At 39.0% G+C, this 21214-nt stretch overlaps 1 protein-coding gene across 2 annotated transcripts; it reads right to left on the bottom strand.

Annotated features, from left to right (window-relative positions):
- Positions 1-1320: 1320 nt before the first annotated feature.
- LOC107039454 lies at positions 1321-21004 on the bottom strand. 2 transcript variants are annotated; one of them, XM_015259069.1, is made up of 3 exons: positions 20863-21004; positions 17650-17792; positions 1321-3541 (listed from the first exon to the last, which is right to left on the bottom strand). In XM_015259069.1, exons 2-3 carry the CDS (start codon positions 17773-17775, stop codon positions 1346-1348), a joined length of 2322 nt encoding a protein of 773 aa, XP_015114555.1. In that variant the 5' UTR covers positions 17776-17792; positions 20863-21004; the 3' UTR covers positions 1321-1345. The 2 variants fall into 2 exon arrangements, with proteins under 2 accessions (XP_015114555.1, XP_015114554.1); XM_015259068.1 differs by lacking the exon at positions 20863-21004 and adding an exon at positions 20749-20839.
- Positions 21005-21214: the final 210 nt, after the last annotated feature.

The raw sequence follows: 21214 nt of genomic DNA on the forward strand, positions 1-21214 counted from the left end.
TTTTTTTTTTTTTTTTACAGCCTCGGAGTCCCTTTTTGGGTCCCATTCGGCACTCTATCCAACCCTATGCATGCGGCTGTGGATTCTACACTGTACCGCATTCGTACTCCTATAGAACATAGCAGTAGCATGGAGAAACCACAGAAAATCCATGCCGGTACAGGCGGTTCCCTCTATTAGCAACCTCCCCGCTCGCCGGAGTCTTCCGTTGAAAAATTCGGTTCCACGGGGAATGGAACTCACAACCTTTCACACACTAGACTTGCGTCTAATCCACTCGGCCACCGACGTCGGTATTTGTTTTTCTATCATCACATGTTCGGTAATTGTCTCAAGATGGTGGAGAAGAATGAAGTCCCATAAAAAATGTAATAGATTTTCACCGATTTGACGGTGTTAAACATTAGACTAATTCGATTTCCTTAAAAATTATGAAGAAGTTCTGCAAAAATGTAGAAAGATCTAGGACCTGTGCAGAAGCTTTTTCACATGTCAATAATTCTTTCTATCACATTTCAAATCATTCTGGAACACTTTAAAAAATTATGAGAACTTCTCAACTAACTGCCGAACTTCCGAGACCTTTCGATGATTAATGTACCCCCTAGGTGCTTCAACGTTATCTCAGAACTAGCTGCGTGGCCCAGCTTCGCCCGGGCAAAATAAGAGAAAATTGAATACCTGGATTTTCGAGAATTCCTGCCATTAAAGACAAGCAGGGGTTCAAGCCTATATTCGACAGAAGGCATACGACCGTTACTTTTTGTCTCATTTCGGAGATTTTTACCACCGGAGAATTTTGCCATCGGAGAAACTTTCCTACACCCAAACTGAAAATTTTCTCGAATTGTTTAGAATACCCGAGAATTTCCTGGAATTTTCTCTAAAACCAAAAGATTTTCCCGAACTTTCTATAAAACCCGAGAATCTCCTCAATCTTTGTAGAAATCTCAAAAATATTCTCCGAAACTTGAGAATATTCTAGAATTTTCCAGAAGACTAAAAATTTGTACGGGGCATACGAAACGATCCATTGTAGCACAACAACTTATAGCCTAAAGCCATATTGGGGACCCTAAACTATGTAAAAATACCATTGAAATCCACTCAATCCACAAAATCATTTTTGCGTGAACCGCGGCCGAAGAATAGCCAACAGATTTATTACAGTTAACATATTCCAGAATTTCCTAGCATCTGTTATCTGCGAGTACATTGCCACATGAAAAAATGCGGTCGCACTAGCAAAAAAATATTTCATTTTCTCTCAACATATTACCACTACATTACAGTAATAAAAAAATCACTGAACAATGCAAATTTATCAACAAACACAAAACTTTATTCACAAATTTACATTTGCCCCAGTCTCTGTCAAAATCCCATTGTTTGTGTCGTTAACAGCATCGAGCGTCGGCGACTTCATCCGCTTCCTCTTGCGCTTACGTGCACTGCTCTCCCTCTTGCCCACAGCTCTCTCTGCCTTACCCTCACCTCCCTCAACACCCTCCTCCCTGCCCTCATTACCCTTTTCCTTCTCCCCTCCCTCCCCCTCGAACCTCTTATAAATCGGTATATCCCAGATAGGTTTCACCGACAGATTCTTCCCCTTCTCCTCAACCTCATCATAAATTCCAACAACCCTGGTATCAAACACCACAGGAACATCACAGTAGAGACACTTCATCTCCTCGTACTCCTCATCCAACAGAGGATGAAAAATCCTCCCACAAACCGGACAACTCTTGTACTTCAACGAAGTGATCTGCAGAAGTGTAAGAGCACAACGAGGCAGCTGATGGCCCCTGGGACAGCTCGAAGTGTTCCAGGGAAGTTCAGTAACGATTTCCCCACACAAATTACAAGGTTCAGCCTCAATCAGATCCACTTTGGACGTTGCATTCATCGCCTCCTTAGCATGTCTTATCGCGTGACTATTCTGATTGCTCTCGTCCTCCTCTCCAGCGAGGAAAACCTCCAGATAAAGCCTCAAAAAATGAATACTCAGACGATGATTATCACTCAGCACCTTCTTCCTCGCCAATTTAATCATATGGTTGGAGATTGTGTGGACGAAAATCAGGGGTTGGGCCTCAGAAATCTCTCCAACCACATTATCAATTTTCTTAATGAATTTTTTCTTTTTAACAACCTCTGTTATCAACGTCAGCCACATTATCACTCGTAGCTGGTGGGTCGATAACGAGTGGTCGAGCTCCTGTGGGATTTTGGGGAAGAGGTCCTCACCATCTGTTGCCTTTGCTGACCTTATCCTTATCATTTCGAGACAATCCCAGTAGACATGGAGGTTCGATTGGCTTTTCTCCAGTCTACACCAGGGGTCGAACTCTGGGGATTTCAGTGTGAAAAACTGGAGATTACTGGGCTCTCGGTTGCACAAGTGGTCATAGGTTGTGCTGGGGCTCGTGACGTTGACGAAAGTCGCACCACTGGGGGATCGTGCCATTCCCAGGTACTGAGTTTTCACACATTTCATGTCGTGGGTTATCGCAGTTTTTTCCATTGGAGTGGAGTCCAATTTTATGTGGTGGAGGCCGCTGTCCTGGGTGGATATCATTGCCTCTGAGTCGTTTAAGAGTAAAATACTTGAGATGGAGAATCCTGGCAACTGCACGTGCTTTTTCTCTTCGACTTCTCCTTCATCGTTGATCTCAATTAGGATGAAGTGAATATTCTTTGCAATTCCAATTATATTTCCTCTAGTTGTTTTTGTTCTTGTGGTGATGAAGTTTATAGGGATTCTGTCAGGATATTCTTCATAGTTTTTAATGAAATTTTCAGTCAATTGGTTGTTATCTTCGATTAATTGGACACCGAGCATTCGTCCATCGAAGAATCCCACGAGGATTAAGTGTCTTTGAGGTTTCAGGCTCATCCAGATTAGTTTTGAAATCCTTCCATGGTCCTTGAATTTCGTTCTGTAGATCATTGTTGGGGTCACATTTATGGAGAGCTCGGAGATTTTGCTTATTCTCCAGACGACGAGTTCAGAGCTGCGATAGCCTGTTGCCAGGTAGGAGAAGGTGCCTTCAGAATCTTTGGAGAGGCCACTCCATGTTACTGAAGTACCTTGCAGACGTCTCAAGTTGGATTTAAAGGTGTCAGCCTGAATTTCCTCGGGCGTGCAGGTCTCTACGTCGAAGGCCATTTCTTCTTTGATGATTTCAAACCAGATCTGTGAGAGGTTGGAGACTGAGTACCAGTTTATTCCCACTTTGAAAGCCATGTCGATGGCACCTGCTGAGGAGACTGTCGCGAGGAGACATTTGGTGGGTTCCACGAGTTTTACTGGGGACCAGGCGACTTGGATTATCCGAGGGACGTGTTCGGTCCTCTCGGGGAACTTTGGGGTAAGTGCTTCTTCGAAGAGTAATGCGTACATGTCCTCTCTTTCACAGTTGTTGAGAACTGTTTCTACTATTGGAGAGAATATTTCAGTTGGTAGGTAGTCGGTGGCCCATAAGAAGGATCGCCGAAATTTCGGCGTTGGTGTGGGGCATAATGGATTCGGCTGCAGCTCCTGAAAATGGAACATTAAAAATTAAAACGATTGAAACGGAGTGAATTGTCCAGTATTCGATATCTTTCATTAAGTGTCATTATATTGATGTATTTTATATTGCTTTTAGATGAGATCTTGAGGTTGTTAGCATCGGTGGTCGTTGGAAGACTCTAAGGACTAGGAATTCTTATTGGAAGAAAAACCCCAAAAATTCCCTCAAAAAGTAGTTCAGTATTTCGGCTTCCTATGTGGAGACCTCTTCAGAGGCATTGTCAGTATTGAGTTGAATAAAAGATCACACCTAATGAAACAAGAAAAGAGTTAAAAATATAAGAGAGAGTGTCGAAAAATAACTGTTTGACGCAATTTAAGCAAAAAAATTTTTTCAATTGAATATTTTTTTTTACCAACTTTTTTTTATGCCTGGAAGTATCGATGAGATTTCAGTAGAATGGAAAATTATTGTGTAATGTGAGGTTTGTTGGGGTGATGGCAGTTATTCCAAATGTGCGTTCTGTGCGAATTGCGGTCAACCGTCAAAGGGAACTTTTGGCAGTCACATGTAATATTGAAGACGACGAAGATGAAGAATGGAGCGATGAAGCATTCATTGATCAACAATATCTGTTCATACTGGGGTTTTCAAATGATCCTTCACTTATTTTAGTGAAAATTCATTTGATTTTCTCACGCGACTAATTATTTGAAGAATTTTTTTTCTCCCAAGTATCCCAACGATTCGCAAACAGAAATTATTTTTTGAATGCTGTGATAATCAGTTGATATATTCAGAAAGTATCGAAGAACGAATTGATTATTCATGTGATTTTTTTTACGCTAAAAAAATGAATACAAAATTATTCTCTATATAAAGTAGAGAGGGGGTCGTTAATTTCGTGACGTAATATACAAGGGGGGGGGGAGTTCACGCTTGCGACTATTTGTGACGGAGGGAGGAGGGGGTCTAAAATGTCCAAAAAACGCGTGACGTAATATTTGAATACTGCCTTTGAGGGATTTTTCGATTTTCTAATTTTGATGGCAAATGGTCTAAAATATTATGAAACGTGAGAAAAGGATGTTTTTAGGGTCATATCTGTGTGTATGTGTGTGACAACTTGTTTTTTCTTCAAACAAGAATTCTCACTCTTCCCTCGAGTTTGCTAATGAACGCAGAGTGCAAGGAAATCAACATCTTATTAATTCATCGATCGAAACACTACTAAGATTATTCTTCCGGAGGGAAAAGGAGTCAATTCCACTAAATTATCCATTTCTTCTAAGATAGGCTCATGAATTATTTCGATCATCAGCAGATTCCTTCGAATCCAGATGGGCAATTCTTGCCGAAAAAGAGAAAGCATTATTGCTCGTTAGGACTCACTGATAATGAGATAATTTCAGTGATGATTGATCGGAGAAGACATTTTTTTTCGTGGAAATTTCCTCGGAAAGAGAAAAGATCTATTGAGATTTCGCTGCAGAATTATGAATTATGGAGTATTCTCGGGAATATTGGTGAAAAAAAGATGAATTAGTCTTTTATCAATATCTCCAAATTTGAGGGACGGGAAAATTTCCAGTTGTAATACCCCGAGACCTTCAAAATTATCGGATATTTCCGGAAAGTTTCGTTGGAAACAAATAGAAGGTGTCAAGTTTTTCAAAAATGTGTTAGTCTGTCAAACTCTATATTCAAAATTCAATGGACATTTCCATGCAAAGAAACGAGTGTAGCCTGTAGCCTATCAATTTTTTCCAACGACTTTGACAGATATTCTCCACATTTTGGTGAATTGAAGAAATTATCGTCTGTGATACCACAAGAGCTTCAAAATTCTCAGTTACTTACTAATCACATCCCATCAATTCCCGTCAATTCCCGTCCCACGTGACGGGAACCACCACTACACCTCATAACGATAAGTTGGTTTGTATGTAGGAAACCTTGAGGAAAATACCTAATTATTTTTTAAACTCGAATAGTATTCGGAAAAGAATTTTTCCATCCAAATTTCGGCCAAGGTACCCTCAATCTGACCCATATGAGCCTCTGACCCTTGTGACCCCTATGTGGATCCTTATTCCGCCATTGTGACCCTTAATCTGACCCTCGTGACCCATATTCTGATCCTTATGACCCTTAATTAATCGGGTACGTGACTTTTTGGCGTGACTTGAACACGGCAATGGTCGCACCAAAACGCTGGCGCCAAAAAGTCCTGCTCGGATCTAACTCTCGTGACCCTTATTGTAACCCTCATGACCTTTGTTCGGGCCCTGATGACCCGTATTTTGACCTTTGTGACTCTTAATTTTGAAGTCGTAATTTCGAGTACGAAAATTTTATCACCAGAACACAATTTGGATTTTTACAATATAGAGAAATGATTTCTTCAATTCTGATTTTGGACGGACACAGTACGGTGTTTGGAAGTACGTGACACTTTTCACCATTATATCCCGAGTGGAAATTGCTTCAGGCCCACCTGAAGCATGATCAGAACTTGATCAGGTTTTTGTAAGGTTCGACTGATCCGGTAATTTCTGATGAGAAGCTGACCAAGTTCTGATCCAGCAGATCGGATCCGAAAAACTACAGGCGGGTTCAGATCAAGTAGACCTGATCAGATGATGCCTGATGAGAACCTGACCAAGTTTTGATCCAGTAGATCGGATCCGAAAAACTGCAGGATGATTCAGATCAAGTTCTGATCAGGTAGGCACGATCTCACCCTGAGGTCGGCTGCCTGACCCCAATTTGATCAAATTCGGATTTGATGTCTTTAATCGGAATTTGAACGGGGTCAATTGAAGAGAAAATGATCAGATTCAAATCCGGTCCACTTGACATTAACTTTAGTAAGTTTATCAGATAATTTAATTAACTATTATTATACTATTCAAATTAAGTTTTATCAACCATTATCAATAATTATTTTCGTGAGAAGACCCGGTAAACCGCAATTCTAACCTCGCTTCGCTCGGTTTGATCGCGGTTTACGGGCCTTCTGACGAAAAATTGCATTCATCACACGGTCCAAAAGTATTTTCTGACGAATGTGATTATAGGCCTCGCCTTCGGCTCGGCCTACAAAGCCACATTCGTCAGAAAATACTTTGTGGACCTTGTGATGAAAATAACTATTTCAATCTTGAAAAAGAATCATTATACTATAATTAAAATAAATTAAATTAATTTAATTCAATTAATCAATTTAATTAACAGCCAGCCCTTCTCAAATGTACAGAAGGGAGGGATGATGATGTCGTAAATACGTATTAGAGGAATATCAAATTTACACGCAAATGATCTTGAGAAAAAAAATCACCAAATGTCTATTTATTTATTAGAGTTATTGTTATTATCATTATTAGTATTCATTAATGAAATAAATAAAAATTTAATTGAACATATTTTATCTCTGAGAATAGACACGCACATCCGCGAGATCAGGAATAATCGTAAATTCAACGAATACCCCGATACAAATCATATAGGCAATGTACAGTTTACTCAATAGTAATAGCGTGATAGCGTAGTGGTTAGGGCATAGGATTAGCAATCATAGGGTCCCCGGTTCGATCCCCAGTATCGGTAAAAGAATAATAAGCTTTTTCAGAGGTAATAACAGTAGAGATTCATTAAGAGAGGCGGCTTACGGTGAAAGAATTCAATTATCTTTTGTTTTGAATTAGTTATCATTGATAATTGTTATTGACACAGACAGACAGGTCATCCGGTTTTCATACGGTTGACTTGATCAAGTTCGGATCCATTCGTCCTGATCAAATCCGGATTGGTCAGAGGCGTAACATGTCTGATCAAGACCTGACCGGAATTTCCACTCGGGAATGTGGGGAATGTCTGTCGAAATAGAGGAAAACAATTGATAGGCTACTGTGGAATTATCAGTTTGATAACTCACTTGTGGCCCGGTGAATTATCAGTTGTACACCCCGAAACCTTCAAAGTTATCGGATATTTCCCGAAAGCTTCGTTGTGAATAAATGAAGGTGTCAAGTTGGGCGGCCTAAAAATCGCGAGTGCGCAGCCTGATGGCTTGTTCTGCAAAACTTGACACACTTGTTTCTTTGCAGGGACACTTGAGGAGATATATATGCAATGAATTTTTAAGATTTTGGGGTGTTATAGGTGACAATTTCCTCAATTCTGATTTCGACCAATCAGAGTGCGGTATTCGGGGTCACGTGACACGTTTCACACTGATAATTTCCCCGGCTGCAGGAAAATTATCAGACTGATAATTTCCCTGTAGTCTGTCAATTGTTTTCTACGAATTTGACAAATATTGCTCACATTTTGGTGAAATATGTCCCGTAACCCCGAACACCGCACCATTTTTTTTTTTTTTTTATTGGTTTATAGTACAGGATCCATATGAGGGTTATTTACACTGTCGGTGAGATCTTATACAGTTACTTTTTTTACATTGCTTTTTTTTCCTTTTACCCTTTTCTTTTACATTTTGGTTAAATTTGAAGGTTACATTTTGTAAAGAATTTATCTATTGCTGTAAGAGCTTCGGAGTCGGTTGCCACCATAAAATGGAAGGTCCAGTATCGAGAGAAATATTTCAGAGATCTCAATTTAGCCAATAGTTCGAATCTTTGGGAATTCAGAAGAGGACATTGCCATAGTATGTGGTCGATGTCATGTGATTCTGCCCCGCAGGTGAAGCTTGCATCGGGGATTATTCTCATTCTTTCGAGTGAGGCGTTAAGGTGGTAATGGTCCGCTATTCTATTTACTCTGACAATGAGTTCTCTAGATGATTTATTTCCCTGGTACCAGGGTCGAAATGATTCTTTGTAATATTTGTCGAAATATTGCACGCCTTTTCCTTTTCTTTTTCCAATTTCTTCGGTTTGTTTTTTCATCTTTGTGACGGTGTTACTTTTTTCTTCTGCTTTAAAAATACATTCGAGATCTGTGTATGGTATTCGGTATTCCGTATTCCCCTCACAATCTGCGTTTTTTTGCCAATATATCCGCTTTCTCATTCCCTTCAATCCCTACATGAGCCGGCACCCAGGCGAAAGTAATTTTTGCATGGTCTTTATCTTCATTGTGAAACTCGGAAAATTTCCTTTTTATTTCAAGGATGTAACTATTTGTTTTTGCGACTAGTTTTCTTGATTCTAAGCTCTGGAGTGTACTAAGGGAGTCGGAGAGAATAAGAAAGTTTTTGTTTGGGTACTCTAATGTTATGTCCATTGCTAGGTTTATTACTATGCATTCAGAGGTAAAGACTGACATTTTTTTGTTTAATTGTATCGACTTCTCAATGTTCAGGTCTGGGCAAAAACATGCTGCTCCAACGTGTTCTGTGTTCGAGTTTTTACTTCCGTCTGTAAATATACAGTAGTGGTCTGGATATTTATTTTCGATTTCATTGGACACGTATTCATTGACATTATTGGATTGTATGGCTTCTGGCCCTATTTACTTATCAAATTCTATGGATAGAGAACTAATTTCGTAGCTATAATTGAATACATTAAAATTGTCGTGATTGTCTATGAGTCTTTCTTTGGGTAACAGTTCTGTGATTTGTTTCGTGAGGTGTCGGTCGCTGGGTCGTGAGGTGATTCCTTTACTGTGGAATAGTTGGTTAATGGTTTGGTACATTTGTGAGGAATGATTGGATAGTATCTTGGTGAGAAATGTTTTGCTTAGGTAGCTGGCTCTGTCTTGAATAAGTGTGAGTTTGGATTCACCTATTAACACATTGGTGGGGGTAGACCATCTATAACCAAGGGCTAGCCTTATAGCTGCATATTGAATGGATTCTAGTTTAGAAGCGAGGTGTTTAGTATTCGGATAGTAAACAGATAGCCCGTAATCCATTATTGAGCGAATAAAACTTTTAACAATACACAACAAGACCAGCGTTAGAGGATCTGACCCCCACCATGTGCGACGCAGAAATTTGACAATATTAAGAGCTTTTAAGCTCTTCGGGGGGTGATCCCTTTTTACTCAATCGGAGTAAGACGGTTTTTTCGGGGGCGAGCTCTAGTCCCAGCGACTGGAGATTGCGATTCATCTGACCCACCGCTCGCTCAAGAACTATAACGTTGTTATGTTTGCCTCTGACACGCGTATACAATGCTATGTCATCAGCGAACATTGATACCCCTATTGAACTGTCTAGGCGGTGAGTCAGGTTTCTCACGTATATCGTGAATAATAAAGGAGAGAGCACACCACCTTGTGGTACCCCCTTGCAGACCCTCTTACTCTCGTCACCAAGATGGATACAATGGATAAATCTCTCGTGCGTAAGAAACTTGGCGAAACGAAGTATGCTCTGTGGGCAGTTAATTCGTGCCATTTCTTTAAGTAATATATCGGGATTGACATCATCAAATGCCCCTTTGATATCAAGAAATGCTGCCACTGTGTGAACCTGGTCCCTGAAACTATCCTCAACATGAAGCAGCAGGTTACTGAGGTTGTCTCTACAAGAGAGGCCCGCCCTGAAACCTATCTGGCAGTTGGGAAGGATCTTTTCATGTTCCGTCCACCATTGCAGTCGATTTTTCACCATCGTTTCGAAAAGCTTCAATACGCAGGATGTTAGGGAAATCGGTCTGACTCCTGCTTTATTCGGTTTTGGGATGAAATGGATGAATGATTGGTTCCAGGTTTGGGGAAATTCTCCTACCGAGTACATTTCGTTGAAAATATCGAGTAATACCAGTTTGATTTTAATTGGTAGAGCCTTGACTAACACGTACGTGATACCGTCCATTCCCGGGGATGATTTATTTTTCCTGGAACTGAGGGCTGTATTGAACTTGATGAAATCAAATGGACATTCTAAGAATGTGTTTTGTGATGATGGTGGGAGTAAATCGGGATCGGTATAACGGTGATCTAAGGTAGATGGGGTAGATTGGGTTAGGAGGCGAAGTCAGTTTGTCAATCATTTTCTCGGTCTGTCGCCCAATTTCATCAAAATCTTTTTGCTGTCCGTGTCTGGTATTTACCCATGCATTGTTTAAACTTTGCAGGTGTTCCATACATAACCTAGGTTAATTCTTGAATTCAATGGGGAAGCGAATTTGATGAAATCGAGTTTTCTTTTATGTTTAAATGTTTTCCGGGCGGTGGCAACCGCTCTATTATACGCGATTACGTCTTGCATGTTTTCACTGTACTTCCATTTTTTGTACGTCACGGTCCTTAGTCTTGAGACCCTAGCGCACTCGTCCCACCATCTAACAGGATTCTTGTGTTTTTTGGCTGTTACTTTTTTTACGTTTCGGCGTACATTGGGAAACATTCTGTTTAATATTGTCAATGAAAAATTCATACTTTTCTACAGGTCTCAATGAGTCAAAGGAGTGCGTTAGGAAAAGAACATAAGATTCGTCGACTAACATCTTGAGTTTTTCCCAATCTGTCCGTATAGAGGTAATTTTAAAGGTTTCGCGATTATACATGACCTTAGTAACAGCTAAATGGATGATCATCGGGTAGTGGTCTGAGCCCCAGGTTTCCTGATGTACTTGAACAGTCGTGATGTCTGCGATGTCGTCAGTTGTGAATGCCAGGTCGATATTTGATCTCTTCTGCCTATACACGTCCAGATGTGTGTAAGTGTTCGTGTTGTGCAGGAAGAGGTTCTCGGCTTGCATGGACTCCTGGAGCTTCACACCGTCAGGATCAGTTTTCTCGCAGTTCCATGCAATATGCTTGGCGTTGAAATCCCCGAGCAGTACACTGTTGGTTCGATCCCCCGGTATCGAACAGATCTGTCGCCAGCTGTCCATTTGTAGAGTTCCGTGGCACGGGTTGCGATAACATAGGAATATACTGGGGGCAGGAGTGACATTTGTTACCTCGAAACCAAGTGTTTCCACAGTGTGATGGATGAGTGGAATGTCGCCTATGAATTTTATCTTGTCTATAGAGATAAAAACCTGGTACATTGTATTTCCGCTGGTCCATTGGGTTCAATTTAGTCTCCACAAGAAGTATGATATCTGCGTACTCGGAGGCTACAATGATGCCAACATACTGTAGGGGCGGGAAAAATCCCATCGTAGCAATTAAAAAATTTAAGCAAACCCTCGGCCAAGACCCCTTTTTTGCCGAGGGTAATAGACTGACGGCCTAGGTAAGGTATATTGAGGGTTTTATTGGGAATAGACCTTTTGGCGACAGTCTGGCGCGCACGTGTGGGGAAATGCAGGGGAATTTCACGCAGGGAAATTAAGAGTTTGCCTCCCCCAAAAATGTTGCCATTTTCGGTATGCGTAGGAGTGGGGGTTGTAGTGGGGGGTAAGCTCGGGCCCAGAGTCGAAGTGCCCAAAACTTAATCTTAAGATTAGTATTTAACCAACCATCATGCAGATAAGATGTGTCTGGATTTTGTGTGACATTTAACTTTCATTTTAAATATACTTTTATTTTAGTGGAAGTCAATGTATTTTTATTTCATCTGGTAGTTGCATGCCATCGTTATTATTATTCCCTACAATACGGATAGCAACACGAGGGAAATCCGTCCAACTGGCCAGGGCTTTGCGGCCAGATGTCGATGAGAGGCAATGGGTCTTTCTCGCGTTGCAATCTAAAAATCAATGAAACAAAGTCATCGTAATTGAGTCCGTGGTTCTCTGTTATCTCCGTGAAGTTCTTCTGTAAACGAGCTGAGTTGGTCCTGATGAATTTCTGGTCGAGTTTCGCCCTCGCCTTCAATCCCTTTTTAGGTTTTTTCGCTACCGGTTTTGGAGTAGCGAAGTCGTCGTCGGGATCTTCGTTTTCGAGAGCGGATCCGACTCCACTGAGATCATCCTCCGAGAGGGTCCTTTTGTCCTTTGCATCCTTGAATTCAGCTTCCATGTCACTGTTATTAGCACTTTCGGTGAGACTTTGCGTGGGTGGGGTGTTATTTACCTCACAAGCAGCGGTTGTCGGTACCTCGGGAGCTTGTATAGTCAATAGCCCAGATATCGCTTGAGACTGTTGTGACAGCTGGGTGCTGTCATCGGCAGTTTCCCCTGTATCCATGCTCTGCTCTCGGTTTCGATTTGGACAATTACGAGAGAAATGTCCAACTTTCCTGCAGTTGAAGCACGCTGGGTTGTCAGCTGAGACGTAGATCAAATAGTTGTTGCCTTGGTAATTAATGTTCATTGTTTCTGGGAGGATGAGTGCGTCTTGTTGTTCAATATATAATTGTCGACGGTGGGATAGGACATGGCTGTAAGCCGGGTTCTTTAAACCCGCTTTCAATGTTGTGACGTTTGATGTGACTTTAAATCTCAGTTCAGCGAATTTTATTTCGATTTCAACATTGGGTAGAGAGGGACACACGTCAGAGAGGATTACCCGTTTTGTTTTGGCAACAAGAGGTTTAATCCTCAACTCGACTCCCTCGATCGATAATTCGGTAGTGTCTGTCGTCAACAAGTCTACGAGTTCAGTGGTTTTCACGAAGATTATAATTCTCTCTTTCGTTCGTGGTACCGTTAATAAGTTTTCTGGGCCAATAAAATCACCCACACAGTAAGCGTACTCATCCTTCGGGACTTCTGGAATTGCATCAATGGATATGCCATGGTCTTTGCCTAGATTGGTTTCGGTTACTGCACATGAGTAAGTCATCGGTGATTGCGTAGTCCTTGGTTTGTTGCCATTGTCGTTTCCATTGGTCGCTGTTCCGTTTGTCACTTCGGTATTTTCTTTATCGTTAGGGTTCATTTTGATTTTTTTTTCACACTGGCGGAAATAAAAAAAAAACTGGGAAAGGTTTTGCGTTACGCAGAGTCAGAGCGACCTGCATGAGACGGGAAAATTATTTATTTGCCTCGCTCACTGTTTACACTTTGTATCGGTACACGGAGCGATTTACTGATACGTCTTACCCCGACAGCTGTCAGAGTAAGAATCACACCGCACCATGATCTGCCAAAATCAGAATTGAAGAAATTGTCCTCCGAATACCCCTCGACCTTCAAAATTCATCGAGTATTTCCCTCAAGTTTTCCTGCATATCAACGATCGGAATTTGCTTTGCAGATTAAAATCCTGAGCGCGCAGCGCGAGGAGCAACGAGAGATCCCTCTCGTTGCTATGCACCAAAACATTCGGGAAATATTCGATAATTTTGAAGGTCTTAGGGTATTATAGCTGAGTATTTCCCTCATCGGAATCTCGGCCAATAGGAGGGCCGCATTTGATGTCACGTGGTACAACCTACACGGTTTTATATCGGTAAAATTCGGTAAAATCACGGCACGTTGATGAAAAAGAGTAAACAAAAAAATTGACATGCGAAAGTGTAGGTTGTACCACATTGACATCCAATGCTACCCTCCAGTGACCGAAATTCCGATGGAGGAAATACTCCTCCAAATACCCCTCGAGCTTCAAAATGCATCGGGTATTTCCCTCAACCTTCCCTGCAAACAAACGATCGTGTCAAGTCTTGTAGGAAAATCCCTCGCGCTTCGCGCTCCAGATTTTTAAACCTACCAAGCTTGACACTCTCGTTTGTTTGCAACGAAGCTATCGGGAAATACCCGATCATTTTGAAGCTCTTGGGGTATTACTACTGATAATTTCCTCTATTCTGATTTCGGGCGAACAGAATGCGGTGTTCGGAGTTACGTGACACTTTTGACCAAAATGTGAGGATATCTGTCAAAAGAAGGGGAATTATCAGTTAGATAATTTACACGTAGCCCGGTAAATTATCAGTTGTAATACGCCGAGATCTTCAAGATTATCAGATATTTCCCCGAAAAATCAGTTGTAATAGTACATTAGAGTACAAGGGCACAAATTCCGTTTTCGACGAATGTGAAGTTTACAGGCGGATCCGGCGACGGAGATTTTTCAGTCGAAATACCCCGAGTGCTTCAAAATTATCGAAAATTTTCCCAAAGTTTTGTTGGATAGCAACGTGGGGGGCAACTTTGGCAGGTTAGAAATTTTTTGTCAAACTTGCTCCTCTCGTTGATATGCAGGAAAATTTGAGGAAAATTTTCGACAATTTTGAAGCACAAGAAGCATTCAGCTGAATTCCCCCTATCTGAATTGCCGACCAATAGGAATGTAGTATTTGACGTTTTTGCGGTATAAACAAAGATATTTTTATTCCAATTTAAAGTATTACTGAACAAAATGAGGAATGAGAGGAGGAAAATTATTTTCTCATCGATAAATTTGAGCAATTGAAAGTACAATTATTGTAAATGAATGTGGTGTAATCCGAGGAAGTGACGTTAGCCGTGTTTTGAGGGATGAGAGTGGAAGAGGTCGAAGGCAGTGATTGTTCATCGGAAATGCATGGTTCATCCTCCTCATCTTTTTTAGTGGAGAGCTGTGATGTTCAGCATTCAGTTGCAAGTTGTTAACAAAATTAAGTTCAGACGTACTCACATTTCATCGTATTATTTGGTACACTTTTCTTTATATTTTGGTCAATACCATCGAGAGAATCTCCTCCAAATCTATCCATTTTGACACTTGAGTTTCGTCCACGTAAACTTGAACTGATTACTACCGACTTCATTCGGATTATTCTTTGTTTATCGACAATTCTGGTTAACGTGCAACGAATTGGGAATTACCGAAAAAGTATCAAAATAGTCCTACCCCCACTCCACCGCAAAACGTCAAATACTGCATTTCTATTGGGTGGCAATTCAGTTGGGGGAATAATCAAAATAAAACTGATGTTAAGGTGTCACGTGATCCCGTACACTGCACTCTGATTGGTCGAAATCAGAACCGAGAAAATTATTAGCTACACGGAGAGAAATATTCAGTAAAAATTACGGAACAATTCACGTAATTCATAATGGGTATTCGTTTTCGGCAATTTTTACAGGAATGGAAGAGAAAAAATCTGAAACGTTCAGTGAATTTTCGGGTTCATCACAGAACAAAGTACGAAATTGTCACGTAATGTTTCCCGAAGAATTGAAATCTTACAGAAACTTCCCGACTTATTATGCCTCCAAAATAAAAAATCCTTGAACGTTCAATAATTTATATGAAGCTGGTGAATAATTTCTACGTTTCGTTCTGTAAAATTTCTCAATCTTTGACGGGTGGTGAATTTTTACGGAACAAATCGTAGAGTTTACGTGGCGATTCGTACAATTTCAGTTTCGACTCACACTTTCTATTGAATTTTACTTCGCTCGCAGGTTTCGAAACGTAATTTTTAGGTTTTGTTTCTGGTATTTTTTATTGAATTTTTCTCTTCGGGTATAATGTCCCAAGACCTTCAAAATTATCGGATATTTCCAGATAGTTTTGTTACATATAGCAACGAGAGGAATCAGTTTTGTAGATTAAAATCCCGAGCGCGCAACGCGAGGGGCTTTATTGCAAAACTTATCCGGATCGTTAATATGCAGGAGAACTTGAGGGATTATTTCTTTCATTCTGATCTTGGCCGATCAGATTACAAGGTTCGAAGTGCACCTGACATATTCCACCAAAATGTGAGAAATTTCTGTCAAATGAGTAGAAAATAATTGACCGGCTACAGGGAAATTATTGGCCTGATAATTTTCCTGCCGCTGGGAAAATTATCAGCGTGAAATGCGTGACGTGCCCCCTAATACTATACTTTGATTGGCCGAAATCATAATTGAGGAAATTATCAAAATAAAGCTAATGTTAAGGTTTTACGTTAGCATTAATACTGTACCCTGATTAGTTGAAATTAGAATTGAAGAAATTACCAGTAGTAATACTCCGAGAGCTTCAAAATGATCGGGTATTCCTCGATAGCTCCATTGCAAACAAATGAGAGTATCAAGTTTTGCAGGTTAAATGTATTTTTTTGCAAAACGTGGCACGATCGTTTGTTTGCAAGCAGTGATGCTGTAAGAGAAATAAGACAAGACAAGAGTACTGCTGCAAGATGCAAGACAAGGGCCAGATTTTGCTCTTGGTAAGAAGGACAAGACAAAACAAGAAGAAAGTTCCGAAGAGGAAAAAGAAAAAAAGAGAGATGGAACAACAGAAAAATGATTAATCAAAAAATTCGTCAAAAACTCTCAAGTTATCAATAATATAAGGCCATTTTGTTCAATAACACTTTATCTATCCCTAAATAATGTGAAGAATTATGAATTCCTCGATTATATTAATCTTTCTTCTCGAATAGCGCATCTTTTATTATTTGAGCTAGTGGAGTTGAGAACCATGAATTCATACACAGCAAGTACTCAACATTTTTGTTACTCAATCGACTCCGGTGTTTTCTGATGATGAGACCAGCTTTTGAAAACAACCATTCTGAAGGAACACTGGATGCACAATTTTCAACTAATCACGAGCCATACGAGCCAAACGAGGAAAACTCAATTTATTAATCTCACGGAATGGAAAAAAGAAATTGTCGAGGTGCACAAGAGAACGCAAGACAAAATAAGAATTTTTTACCCTTGCTCATATCCAAACAGACAAGAGACAAATTTTCTCTTGCCAATTGGAACAAGACAAGACAAGAGAAAACCTCAAAATTTATAAGACAGTCAAGAAACATGTAATTCTTGTATTTTTTTGGAATTTTGTAGACAAGAATTACGTGTTTCTTGTCTTGTCTTATTTGCGGCATCACTATTTGCAGGGGAGCTTGAGGGAAGTACCCGATTAATTTTGAAGCTCGAGGGGTATTTGTCGGATTATTTTTCCTGATCGGAAAACATCATGAGGTGAATTAGGGAAGATTTGAACAAATTATGTTAATATAATAACCTGATTTCTGTAGACTATCAAATACAAGATTCGATCTGAAATAAGCCGAAAAAAATGAAGAGTTACTGCGAAATATTCAAAAACTAGGAGAAAATATCCGAAATAAAACTGTCGGGTATCCTCAAATACTGCGCGTTGATTGGTTGGAATCCGATTGGGAAAAATAATTTTAAAAATCGTCTTTGTATAGAGAAACGCAAGCTGTGGAAAAGTATCCGCAAAACTCGTCTATCTTCCTTGAATTAAATTCAAATATTGAGGAAAAATTCATATATAAAATCAATTGATTCGTATTGTTTCATTGTTTCCATACGAATTGACATGCATCAATTGTCTGTGTGTAATTAAGAATTTTCTATACACTTACAAATATGTGAACTCCTCTTTCAGTTAGTAGGGATATCTGATTGTCCTCTGACCATTCAATATTGAAGAGAGCGGTCACAAGCTCAGTGATTGGAACATTATATACTTCTTGAGCCTCCATCGTCATTTTGTCATCTCCTGGATCTAAAGATAATGAATTCATTGAATAATGCGTTGTTTAAACTCAATTAAAGATTTGAACAATTAAAAAACAATTAGAGAGAATTTCATAAATAGATAACACAGCAACTTCAATCTTTCAGAGATACTGATAGGTAAAAATTACAGTTTTTGCTTCCGAATGGAAGCATTGTAACCGGTCAAATTTAAGTGTTGGATTTTTCGTGTTATATCACCCCATTATGATCCAAAAAGTCCAAAAATACAATTTTTTGACCGTGTCCGTGCGAATGTATGTACAATCGAGCACTAAAGTTCGTAAACAAAATACATAGAATGCAAGGTCAGGCTGTTCACGAACTTTAGTGCTCGACTGTATGTACGTACGTATGTAAACTATTTTTTCTTCGATTGTTCGCTAATGAGTCGGTGGCATTGAAGCTCCCCCCCCCCTCCAAATGTAGGTATTGTTGAGCCCCATCAATCGCCATTAATTAAAATTTAATTTATTTATTAATTATTTCAATTTTTCAAGTTTTTCAAAAATTGGTCATTTCTCTAGATATTGATTTTCCCTGATTTTCAAAAATTTTGTATTTTTTGAAAATCAGAATTTTCGGGATATTTCTGGATATCATGCTTCAAATGAACTCAATGGTAGCTTAAAATCTTTGTTTCAATGCCATTAAGTAGAAGTTAAAAGATGATTACGATAGCTACATTGGTTGATTTGATTTTTATGATGATTATTGAAAATTTCGAATTTTTCATGAATTCCCCTGAAAGTGAGCGTTCTGATGGTTTCTTCAAATGTGATTTTTCAAAATCATTCAATTATTTATAGATAACATTTCTTTTCGTGAGAAGACACGGTAAACCGCGATTCTAACCTCGCTTCGCTCGGTTTGATCGCGGTTTACGGGCCTTCTGACGAAAAATTGCATTCATCACACGGTCCAAAAGTATTTTCTGACGAATGCGGCTTTGTAGGCCGAGCCGAAGGCGAGGCCTATAATCACTTTCGTCAGAAAATACTTTTGGACCGTGTGATGAAAATAACTATTATTAACATTTTATCGAAGGGCTGAGGGGCGAGATAGAACTGTAAAAAAGGCAATTGGTTGTATAGAAAAAAGGGATAGTAAAATAATGATGATGATAATATTCAATTAAGTTGAAAATCTGACAAAATTAGTTGAAAAGAAATCTTATTCAATTTAATAAAATGAAAAAAACAATGAATTATACGTGATAGAAAGAAATGATGCGCAGAATAAGCAAAAATTAATATACCATATTCAATGCAAGAGCAATTTCCTACTTGTTTATGTTAATCTTGAAATATTTCGACGTATATTAGTTGGGAAACTGGTTGCTATAAATGAATTTAACCTCTTTGAGCTATTACACTTAGTAACATGGATGCTCATGTAGATGTACGGCACCTCCCATTCTACACGTTTCCTTCTAAAGGCAGTTTTTTAAATTTCAATTATGAGGTGTTCATATAAATTCAACATGCAGTGAAATACTTATATTCTTAAAGTATCAAGCTTCACTAGTAGTTAGCATTACCCAGTATGAACCCCACAAAGATCATTATTTGACCGAGTCACCCTCTTCAAGTTATTTTTTAGCTAATTGAGTCCGAGTCAATTTTCTTGTTGATTTCAATTTCTTTTGTTGTTAAATGTCGAAATAATTCAGTTTCCTCGAAAAATTCTTTGGAGCAGCTATATGCTCCAATTACCGAGAATTTATTTTAGTTATCACGGACGAAAAAATTTAATAGAAAAACCTATCGAATTCGTTAAAAAATTCTATTCAATTTTTATTGAACTGTTCTATTAGTTTTTGGCCGATTCTATTAAAATGTTCAATAGAAAATATTCAGTAGAAAAAGTCAATAGAATTTTCTCTATAACTTATTCTATTGAGATATTTTCTATACAATTTTTGAAAGATTGAATTCTGATGACTTTTTTTATTGAATGTTTTCTATTGAACATGTTAATCGAATCAGCCAAAAACTAATAGAAAGTTTAATAGAAATTTAATAGAATTTTCTAACGAATTCGATAGGTTTTTCTATTAACTTTTTCCATGCGTGATTCCCCGATGATTTTCTGACGTCCCATTGAGTATTAAACATCGAACTTTTTCTACATAAATATCGAATAAGTGTCGATGAAGTTGAAAATGTTCAACGTCTTGTATCTAATTGATTTTCAGAGGCACTAAATATAAACCATAATAAGCTAAATTTAACATCTTTCATGCTTCCGGATCTATTTATAAAATAAATAAAGCTGGAGAAATAATGAATGAAAACTCCAAAATCACTCACTGACAAGTTCATTCAAAGCTCAACAAGAGGTACAAAATTGACTTGTCACCATTCATCTCTTCACTATTGCCTTCAACTCTTCAATCTTTCTTAAACAAGTATGTCAACAATACAAGGAATACCTCCACTTATCCTTAGTTGTCTTCTCCCAATTTGACGGGTTTTGAAAATAGTCCCAAAGAAAAAAATTATGGTAGGGGAGGGTGGGGTAAAATGGACACTTTGGACTTTTTTAAAATTATTCATAACTCAGAAACAATTTTATCAATTGAGCTCAGTTTAGGCTCGCCACAAAGGGAAAGAGTTGTTCTTTGTATTGCAAAAAAAAAAAAATTAAATTTCATCATCATTTCAACCCCTCATTGACGTTTAAAAAAAAGTCAAAAGTGTCCGTTTTACTCCAATCTCCCCTTTTCAAATCACATGTCTTCACCGTATTCTAAAGAAATATTCAATAATCCCGAAAATGCATAAATTCTATGAATGTATTTTGACTGTATTGGATAGTCTACCCTTCCAATCCCTTCCTAACCAAGAGTGGAGCGAAACAGAACACAAAACACATAAAACAAACCTTCACAACTTGATATTTTTCTATTCAACGAGTATCCATGACAAAACAATTATTCTTACATCCTTTGAAGCCCTCTCTAACAATTCTGCATCTTCAAAATCCTCAATGAATTTTCGGAGCAACTTCACACCTCTCCTAACAAAAAGTAAACAGCACATGCCATTTTTAAATACCTCTTCACGCATGCGTCCCTCCTCCCTCGGTACTATCGCTTTGAAAATCCAACTGAACTACACGATGCCACGGCAGTCGTGTTGAGAACGCCTCTTCGTGCGTTCCCAAGTGTTTTTCATTCTCCGTACTGAATTCACTACACTTCCGTAACACCTGTGCGCGCAAAATAATGGCTCATTGTTGATAATCCATATGTATATGTCGTTCACCAGGGGGCGCTTGATTAGCTCAATTTCTATATATTACTACAGTATGACCAAAATGGCGTGCATGTTGTGAAGTTATAACGTCCTGCAGGTGAGAATAACAAATTGTTTAACGAAATAAAAATGGTCAACTGTGGTATTTTTT

This window comes from Diachasma alloeum, unplaced genomic scaffold, assembly GCF_001412515.2.
Source record: "Diachasma alloeum isolate Michigan unplaced genomic scaffold, Dall2.0 Dall_scaffold_00300, whole genome shotgun sequence".
NCBI classification, from domain to species: domain Eukaryota; kingdom Metazoa; phylum Arthropoda; class Insecta; order Hymenoptera; family Braconidae; genus Diachasma; species Diachasma alloeum.

What these genes read in the sequence shown, in the direction of transcription:
- LOC107039454 (XM_015259069.1), bottom strand. Translation starts at nt 17,775, where the DNA reads ATGACGATGGAGGCTCAAGAAGTATATAATGTTCCAATCACTGAGCTT. An exon ending in AAAGAGGAGTTCACATATTT is followed by an intron (nt 3,542 to 17,649) that starts GTAAGTGTATAG and finishes TTCCATTTTCAG; the next exon opens with GAGCTGCAGCCGAATCCATT.